The 9,745-nt window shown below is 40.4% G+C and overlaps 3 protein-coding genes across 3 annotated transcripts; 1 reads left to right on the top strand and 2 right to left on the bottom strand.

Moving 5' to 3' along the window:
• The first annotated feature begins 299 nt into the window (after window positions 1-299).
• LOC129776444 (RNA polymerase II-associated factor 1 homolog) lies at window positions 300-2,209 on the top strand. Its single transcript, XM_055782099.1, has 2 exons — window positions 300-497; window positions 566-2,209. The coding sequence occupies exons 1-2, from the start codon at window positions 427-429 to the stop codon at window positions 2,100-2,102; spliced, it is 1,608 nt and encodes a 535-aa protein (XP_055638074.1). The 5' UTR covers window positions 300-426; the 3' UTR covers window positions 2,103-2,209.
• A 4,916-nt stretch (window positions 2,210-7,125) lies between these two features.
• On the bottom strand, window positions 7,126-9,495 carry LOC129778360 (uncharacterized). The gene is made up of 3 exons (XM_055785226.1): window positions 9,451-9,495; window positions 9,050-9,359; window positions 7,126-8,987 (listed from the first exon to the last, which is right to left on the bottom strand). Exons 2-3 carry the CDS (start codon window positions 9,153-9,155, stop codon window positions 8,269-8,271), a joined length of 825 nt encoding a protein of 274 aa, XP_055641201.1. The 5' UTR covers window positions 9,156-9,359; window positions 9,451-9,495; the 3' UTR covers window positions 7,126-8,268.
• On the bottom strand, window positions 7,174-7,815 carry LOC129774496 (caldesmon-like). The gene has a single exon (XM_055778241.1). It carries the CDS (start codon window positions 7,813-7,815, stop codon window positions 7,174-7,176), a length of 642 nt encoding a protein of 213 aa, XP_055634216.1.
• Window positions 9,496-9,745: the final 250 nt, after the last annotated feature.

Below are 9,745 nucleotides of genomic sequence, written 5' to 3' on the forward strand. Positions count from 1 at the left end.
CATACTTTGATTGATATTATATGCGATTATGATTTATTCGGATTTCTTGTAAGACTTGGCACGTGTAAAATTATACGATTCAATGTTTGCTGGGTAGTACAGGTACAGTTGTATGTGTGTCCATGGTATTAGCATCATTCATAGCACCAGGGTGCACCAAACTGTCAAATACGACCACCTGCCAATTTGAATCCTTGACATAAACAAAAAGCTGTGACGTCACAAATGCTAAATCGCTATCGAAAGAAGCGCTTACCTCTAGAAATCAGACCCTTACCTGCTTTTATTGTTGTCATCTGAGATACTGTCATTAGTATTTGCTGTTTTTACTTACCGACAAACCAGCAGTTTGGGTAATTTTCATTTCTTCGTATTTAAGACGATAAAAACGTAAATGTGGTAAGTGTTTACGCTGAATTCACAACCATGGCTCCGACGATACAGAACGGAACGAACTCGGGCGACAAACGAGCCGTTGCTCGCCCTCAGGATAAGCGGTAAGTAACGCTATGATATGAATTCGTCACGAAAAGACGCTAACATAAATTCATCTCCATTTCAACAGATCCGAGCTTATTTCCCGGGTTAAGTTCTGTAACACTTTGCCGGACATCCCGTTCGATCTGAAGTTCATTACATACCCGTTTGAGAATGACCGCTTTATCCAATATAAGCCCACCTCGCTGGAGCGAAACTATCGCTACGAGGTGCTGACGGAGCATGATTTGGGTGTGACGATCGATTTGATCAATCGCGATTTGTACCAGATCGATCATCTGGCTCAGCTGGATCCTGCCGATGAGAAACTGTTGGAGGAAGACATCCACACGCCGCAGGATTCGAAGCGTAGCAGCCAGCATGCAAAGTCCGTTTCGTGGTTGAGAAAATCTGAGTACATTTCCACGGAACAGACCCGTTTCCAGCCGCAGACCATGGAGAAGGTTGAGGCCAAGGTTGGTTTCAACGTTAAGCAGAGTTTGCGTGAGGAAACACTTTACATGGACCGGGAAGCCCAGATTAAGGCGATCGAGAAAACATTTGATGATAATAAGAAAGACATTACTGCTCACTACAGCAAACCGGGTGTTACGCCGGTGGAAGTGCTGCCTGTGTTTCCCGATTTCGCCAATTGGAAGTATCCTTGTGCTCAAGTTATATTTGATTTCGATCCGGCTCCGATTGGAAAGAATGTCCCGGCCCAGATTGAGGAGATGTCTCAGGCTATGATTCGGGGAGTGATGGACGAAAGTGGCGAACAGTTTGTGGCGTACTTTTTGCCTATGGAAGAGACACTGGAGAAAAGAAGACGCGATCTTGTCAACGAAACGCTGTACGAGGATGATGAGGAGTACGAGTATAAAATGGCCCGCGAGTATAACTGGAATGTTAAGAGCAAGGCGTCGAAAGGATACGAAGAAAACTACTTCTTGGTACTTCGCCAGGATGGAGTTTATTATAACGAGTTGGAAACTCGGGTCCGGTTGAGCAAACGACGACAGAAAGTTGGTCAGCCGCCCAATAATACTAAATTGGTGGTCAAACATCGGCCTCTGAATGCTTCCGAACATCGCATGCAGCGCTATCGAGAGCGTCAATTGGAACCACCGGGAGAAGACGATGAAGATGATGTTGAAGATGAAGAGGAGGAGGACGATGAAGATATGGACGAGGAAATTCAAGAGACCCAAGATCAGGAAGAAACGCAGCAAACGCAAGATGGGGAAAGAGCAAGTCGTTCACGATCTCGTTCTCGAAGTGGATCGGAACGTTCCCGTTCCGGATCCAGATCTCGCTCGCGATCTGGTTCAAGATCCCGTTCAGGGTCACGCAACCGGTCCCGCTCTGGCAGCCGTCAGAGTCGCAGTCGCAGCCGATCGAAGTCGGGTAGCCGTAGTCGGAGTGTTTCTCGTTCAAGATCTCGCTCGGGATCGAGATCGAAATCGGGCTCCCGTAGTCGTTCGCCATCGAGGTCCAGATCTGGATCACGTTCGCGTTCTGGCTCGAGAAGCCGCTCGGGAACACCCGGTTCTAGAGGCGGCTCGCGCAGTCGCTCTGGCAGTCGTTCTGGTAGTGAACGTAAATCGGGCAGCGAATCCGAGTGATAGGTTTAGAATCCACGACTTTCTGCTTGGACAAAAAGATACTTTCTTTGACAGTTGTCTGATATGTAATTTCATGATATGGTGGAAATAAATACTATTGAAGCAAACCGTTTTGAAAAATTTATCTTAATTCGTAATTCGTAACACTGAATAAACGACAGTTTTGCGAAGACTCACATTACATTTGATTCAATGTACTGGAAAAAAGGTAATGAAGATGGTGGAGTTTCGAACGACATAGCATGCGCTGCCATAACTATTTCTCAAATAGTGACGTCAGTCGTGTTTATCTTTGATTGCCCACCTCAGCCATGTGGAAATGCTTCTTCCTCTTCTTCTTCTTTGACTTTAAGAGGGTTTAAACTTTTCAGTTTATTCGCCTCTAATGTGAAAATGCAATTTTCAGGAAGTAATTTATCACTTAAAAACGTACATTTTTATAGAGTTCCCGTTGAATATGAGGCTAATGTGATAGCGTGCAGTGAATATTTGTGAAATCACGTCGAAAAAGACGGATAAAAGTGATATTTCCATGTGCTATTTTCACTCCCCCGTGTTCATAGAAACAAACGAAGTTTCATTATTTTAATGTTATGGAGTCGATGTTTCGAAGGCGTGTATGATGTAAGAGAATAATCTCCAATCAATCAAAATTTCACCGAAAATGTTACTCCTTTCGGGAACTAAGCATACGGCTGCTCTCTGGACCTTTTTACCACGTAAATAATCGAAATAAGCTACGATGCAATTGTCATCGGTTAAAAAACAAACAGTTGAATGGTTTCATAAGAATTTTGGCTCAAATTATCACGCAACCCTGAGTACTTTCAACATTGTTTGATTTCTTCCATATAGTTCAGTTTCAACCCCAGTCCTTCACTAACTGCTGTCATTAAGCTACGTGTGCTTTCATTGGGAGGCGAAAATAATGATGGATATTCAGGTGGAATAAACCTGCTTTCAAAATCAAAATTATGAATGAAAATTTACTTCAACGTATCGAATATTTATTTTATGTGATGAAAAAGAGGTTTTTTACAGATATCGTCGAAACATATCGAACGAAAACTGTGTCTAATGTAGTTTACTTCTACACGAGACCAGCATTTCAGTGCAAAAAGCACAAAGCCTAAATGGGAGCACACTTCACCTAATCCGGCTATACAATCGCAATTTGCATTGTTTCTGTGAAACTTTTTGAATAATCAATCTGTCTTCATTGATATGAATCATACCCATAACAGAAATTCCTATTTTTCTCTGTGTATATGGCTTTGACGCTTAAAGTGAATATTTCTATGTAAAGAGACATATATTCGCATGTTATTTATACCCTTAGAAAAATCCTCGGTCGAAAACTACTAAATACATTTGGTAATGCAAAATTAGTAGAATGTACAAATTTTTTGTACATATTGTCAACAAACCTGCATCCCTACCAGAGATTAGTATATTTTACTCGATAACATTAGTAAGCTTGGATATTGTCATATCTGAAAACTGGTGAGAAAAGCGCGTATTAACCATTTTCATTGTTCCCATAAGGCAATACCGAGGTATAATAAGGATATAATTCTGATACGTGCATTTTCGGCGAGAAAATGTAGCCGATATTGGGCTTCCGAATCATGGTTCTGCTTGACATATGTGTTTATTAGTACGGTTGAAAATGACTATAGATTGATAGTATTTACCAAAAAATTCGTTATATTTACTAATTATTTCTCTCAGTGTATAGTGTAGCGCGTAATCTCTATAACTATTTCGCTAAAACAATTATTTAAACAAAGCTTAATCTTGTTGATCCATATAAGTCCTATGCTGCGATTTCCTTTGCCTGCCCAACAGATCACTAATACATATGCACGCTGCAAGCACCCTATATAACGCACATCAACAAACCACCGCATTCGTGAATAGTGATCCCCGATAATCGTTCGATTAATCGATTAATCGAATACTTCCTACAGAAATCGATTATTAATCGAACGAATACTGCACAACCAATAATCGAAGCGAACGAATAATTTACGTCGATTAATCGATCCAAACGTTGAGAGAAAAAAACGTACGGCCGTTGCAGTTTCATCCTGAAAATCAATCATTATCTTTGACGCTCCCTTAAGTTCATAAACGAAGCTCAATGCCGTCAACGCGAATTGAGCATTCTTTACGACTTTAGGGGAGCGTAAACGATAATAATTGATTTTCAGGTGGAATTAACATATTTTTGATTCCATATGGCTTTCTAGCAAATGAGAAATATTAGTCTGACGGATTATTTCTCTCAGTATTGCGATTAATCGATTAATCGATTATTTGGGTCGATTAATCGTATCGAATAACGAACTGCTGAAAACTATTCGATTAGCTGATGAACGATTAATTTCAAAAATCGGGGATCACTATTCGTGAAACTGAAATCGTTTTTTTATTACAGAGTCAGTTTGGCACTGACTCAGTTTTAAAAACGAATTCGCTATAATTGTGACTGACTGTATTAGTCACCTATTGGTATAGCTATTGGTTCAAAGCTCGCTACACAAATGAGCTTTTACGGGGGGTACTCGGAAGGAGTATTACTTTAATCACGCGCGGCAAGTGATGCGCGTGAACACCTAGAAATATTGAAGTCGAAATGGTACAAACTCATGTTTGTACACTCCTATTCAGGTCTCTCCTCACTACTTTTGAAAGTCGAAAACAAGCTTTCGAAACCCTCTATATAGATAAAGTCTTAGAGGGCCTGCTCACGAATGTTACTTTACGGTGGAAACAGAATGAAGTGTATATAACCTTGCCTACAAATCATTTCGTTTTCACCGTGAAGTGACGTTCGTGATCAGGTCCGAAAATCGAGTCGATAACAATTTTGGTTGTTAGCTATACAGATACCAAGCAATGTCGATAGCATAGACCAAGTGAAAGCTATCGGTGTAAGTGTCACAATTTTTCGAGTTGTTTTGGTTTGCTTGTTGCATATCTTCAGAGAATTATTTTGTTTTGGTTTGCGGCCGATATTTTCCTTTGGGAAATCAGAAACGTTTCAGAAACTTTCAAATATATGCAATTGCAACACATGAAGTTCGAGATCGGTAAGATTATCTTGAGTTACAAAATACCAAATTTTGCTCGGTGTGATAGTAATAATGATTGTATCAACTTTTCGATTCGATTTACATAATAGAGGTCATTGTCTAGAAATGTTGAAGTTGAATGCTGCATACATATTGTTGAAAGTATATTGTAAAGTTAAATAACGGAATATGTTTTGAATTAACGTTTCTATTGTTTCCAAAAATACAACTCCTGTTATTCTAAAATCTTCTTATTAGTCTGTCAACGTCGTTCTCCTTCATCCGTTGCGTTCGTTTTTCGTCTATGCACGCTCATCTGAAATTATACAGAACTTAATATAATATGACTAAATTATTAAAATGGAATGTGCGATACCCTACATCCCCACTTTCCTATAAATGAGTTGTTCAGTACGCCACAAAGTCTTGTAGTCTTGAAGATTTTGCACTAACTCGCTTTGACCTGGAACGGGAACCTCATCAGCTCCAGCAGGTTCTACACTTTCAACAACTTCGAATCCAGAGACTACTCCTTCCAGATCCTGGTTTTCTCGCGAGATCCCAGTTACTTCAGCATCGTTTCCGGAAATAATCTTCAGATGAGCTGCGCTTCAACGAAATTGCTTTCCCGATGATGTAGAGCGAATAGTGACATCGGTTCTTTCTTTTCTGACGACATCAAAAACTTCTAGTGAGTAATCTGTATTCAGTTTGTGATCCTTTTCCGTTCTCTTAACCAGGACCTGATCTCCAGATTTAATACCGCTTTGTTTAACTCGCCGTTTGTTGTCTGCATACTGCTCATCTTTTTCTTTTTCAACTGAATCTCTATCCTTCACTCCATATTCAGCCGCAATGCTTCGAACACCATCATTTTCCTGCCAAACATCAATTCCATGGGTGCTTTGCCAGTGAGAGGCAGTATTTCCGAAGCTCAACTCGCCAGTCCTTTTCCAACTCTTGTGAAATACGTAATCTTTTCAAGATCGAACGGATTTGGCGTTCGACCTCGCCGTTCATCTGCGGCCAATACGGTATGGTTCTTTTCAAATTAATTCCATACTCCGTGCAAAACCCTTCAAACTCATCCGAGTTTGAGGGCCGTTATCTGCGCGAAGCATACCCAGGACACCATGACGAGAAAATACAGTCAGTAGGGTAACGGAGGTATTTTGGACCACTTTAGGAAGTGATTGTACAATTTATTGAAAAAAGTATGATTTTATCGATAAAAATGAATGACTAAACATACCATTGCAAAGAGCTGAATGTATTTGTTCAAATGTTTCGTTTAAAAACCCATTTCAATGGAAAATCACCCAGAAATATTCCTTTTTCAAAACACGAATAAAAACATATTTTGGACCACCTTGATTATATTTTGGCCCACCAACAGAACATATTTTGGCCCACATTTTTATTTTGAGCTGCGTGTGGAAATATATTTTGAACCAGGCATCAAACATATTTTAGACCATCGGTAATCTTATACGGCAATCGTTACTGATTTCAATCATTAGATTATGCCTGGAAGCCCATGTAAAATGTAGGCAAAATCGAGAAAAAGTGGACTCAAGCCAGGCCAGAGTCCGCTTTTTTCGATTTTGCCCAAATTTTACCCAATTTTCCTGTGGTTCCAGGCAAAATCTAATGATTTAGGCAAATTATAGGCAGAGCAAAATTAGTAACGATTGCCGTGTAAGAAATAAATGTAGGGAAAAATGAATAAATGCTAGTCTGCCGACATTTTTGCTTAGTGTGATATTATATCAATTATTTGAAAATAAAAATATATTTTGAATCGCCAAACGCTTCAAAATGATCTTTTTATTAGAAAAAAAAATCATCACCAAAAAACAATCGCTTTTTAATTCATGAAATCAATCGTAAGAACGTAGAAAAACAATTTTGAATTCATTAAATCAATCATATGAAACCGTATTTTTTGTGATTTAACTCCATTGTCTTATTTCGTTACTCTTCAGTTACTTCTATTAACCTTCCTTCTTCTTCTTTCCTCTCTCCTGTTTGGGTTTATCGGTTCTTTTATTCTTCAATTTCTGTGCTTGTTTGCTCGTTTGTTTAATCTTCCTTTCCTCAGCCTTAATTTGCTTTTCCTCAGCCATCTTTTGCTTTTCCTCAGTCTTCCGTTGCTTTTTCTCTGATTCATTCTTCTTCTTCTCCTGTATTGCCTCAGTCTTCTTTTGCGTTTCCTCAGCCTTCCGTTGTTTTTCCTCTGCCTCCCTCTTCTTCTTCTCATGAATTGCCTTGTGGTACTCGAATCTCCGACGAGAGATCAAAACAGCAGGGCTTCTACACTTGTATTTCATATTGCCTTTTAGGTGTGGTGTTTCTGGAGACTCCAAAAACTCGGAGAGCAAGCTACAGTGTTGTTCAGTATCATCGCTTAGGTGCTGACCATTATCATTCGGAACGTCATAGTCGTCGGTGTTTGAACAGTTATGATTTCCTGAAATCAGCGCTGTTTCATTTCCGGGTGCTTCGGGATCGGTGTCCATGACGTAATGAACCTCATATGCTGGCTGATCAATAAAAAATTCTGCTAATATTTCTTCCTTCAGTTCAGGCTTGCCTGCTGGTTCATACGATCCCGAGTATGAACACTCCGGACCCATTTCGATCGAACGAAGAACTTAAAGGTTCAAGTAGCTTGAAAACCTTTACAAGTATCTTTTCGTGAAGCGATAAAAAATCGCTTTCATTACCAGTTCTGTACTTCTCCCGATCGGTTGGCCCCATCAGTTAAAGAATTTCTTCAGCTTTCAAACGTTTCGCTGCAATTAGAATCACCTGGTACTCCCATATCGGTATGGTTTTCGAGTGTAGGCAGCTGACAATCATCATCCGAGGTTTTTCCCGACGAACTTGCAGCTCCATTTTGCACATCGGAATGATCGTCGGATTTGGGTCCTTCATCAGTGGTTTCATTTGCCAAATTCACAGTTTCACTATGTTCTCCTTCAGGGTGGGACATTCCGGCATTTCGACCAAGGCATTTGGAGTAATCAACGCTGTTCTCATCAAACGGAAACAAACCGCAGCATTCAAATCCGTTTTTAATGACATTTTTATTGATGTTCTTCATCGCCTGCTGAAGAAGCGGAGCAACGTTTTCCGTTTTTAAATACTTGTTGGGATAGGCAACTTTCTACGAGTCGAGTAAGTCGTAATATGTGTGTGCTATTGGCGTATAGGCAGACCAGATGGATTTGAAGTTTTCGGCATTCATCGGCAGTTTCCCAAGTGGTATGCGAAGAGTGGCCGTCTACAAAATAGACAGCCGGAAGTGCATCATCTTCAACCAGTTGAGGATGGAGTATGTTCTTAACATATTCAAGGAAACAAGTTGTGTTCATCCATCCCGAATCCGTTTTGCCTATACCCCATTCTGCGGGTATACTACGTATAACTTCCATGGGGATTTTCTTGTACGGTAAAACCACCATCGGCGGGTACATTTTTCCAGCAGCGGAGCTGGTAAACATAACCGTTATGCTTTTCTTGGCAGGACCTTGTTCAACTCTATACATATTCTTCTCTCCTCGCATGGCGCATACCTTATCCGTGGCAGGATCGAGATAGAAGCTGGATTCATCGCCGTTCAGGACACATTTGGCCTTTCGAAGAATAGCTACAAAGTCCTCTTCTTGGGCAATTCCATAAACTTCCCGGAACCAGTTTCGTAGATTCTGTTCGACGATATTTGCACTGGCGTTGGTGACACCTTCCGGCTTCCGAATGGCAAGATCTTTGTGCCGTTTCATGAAGCTTCTAAACCACGCATCACCTACACAAAGAAAGAAGTTTGGTTAATTAGAGCTGTTCGAGGATTCAATATGTCCATCGTACTTGGTGTGCCGGTTTTGAAGCTGCCTTTCTCGGGATTCTGCTCGACGTAGCTTATCACTCGGTTCATTACACGGTACTTCGTTACCGGAAATCCTTTCCGGGCCATTTTCTTGATCCAAATGACCAGCTCCCTCTCCTCATCCGCTCCTATTGCCGTGGGTGGTCCGGTTCTTCCCTGATTCCTACATTTCTGTCCCAAACGGAATTTTATTGTGGATCGAAGGACTCGGTTGCTAATTTCATGTAAACACCTGCTTACGTCGGCTTCGGAATATGCCTTCTGCCGTGGAGTTTTCGCAATTTTCGCTATCTGGAAATGAAATGAACGGATGTTTGTCTTATTTCATCCATTTCCAGTCAAGTTCAAGTTGTTCTCACGTAATAAATTATTAAATAATTACCTGCAATTATCTACGAAGTGCTGCTCCGTGCTGGGTGAGACAAATGAATGGTAAACAAAGACCTGTCAAAGCTTGTTTAGGTGGTATGGCTAAAATATGTTGTCGCTAGATAATGACTTACATTATTTGACCATACCCAAATTAACTATTTAAACACATTTTTTCACTTGTAAGTGCATAAAAACTGTTTCTATCGAATGTTATTGATGTAATAATCACATTGGATTGTTCCAAATGTATGTATACTGCTAGTAATGACTCTTCAAAGTTGGCTTGGTTTTTGCCACCTCCTCTT

Source organism: Toxorhynchites rutilus, chromosome 3 (genome assembly GCF_029784135.1).
Source record: "Toxorhynchites rutilus septentrionalis strain SRP chromosome 3, ASM2978413v1, whole genome shotgun sequence".
Taxonomy (NCBI): domain Eukaryota; kingdom Metazoa; phylum Arthropoda; class Insecta; order Diptera; family Culicidae; genus Toxorhynchites; species Toxorhynchites rutilus.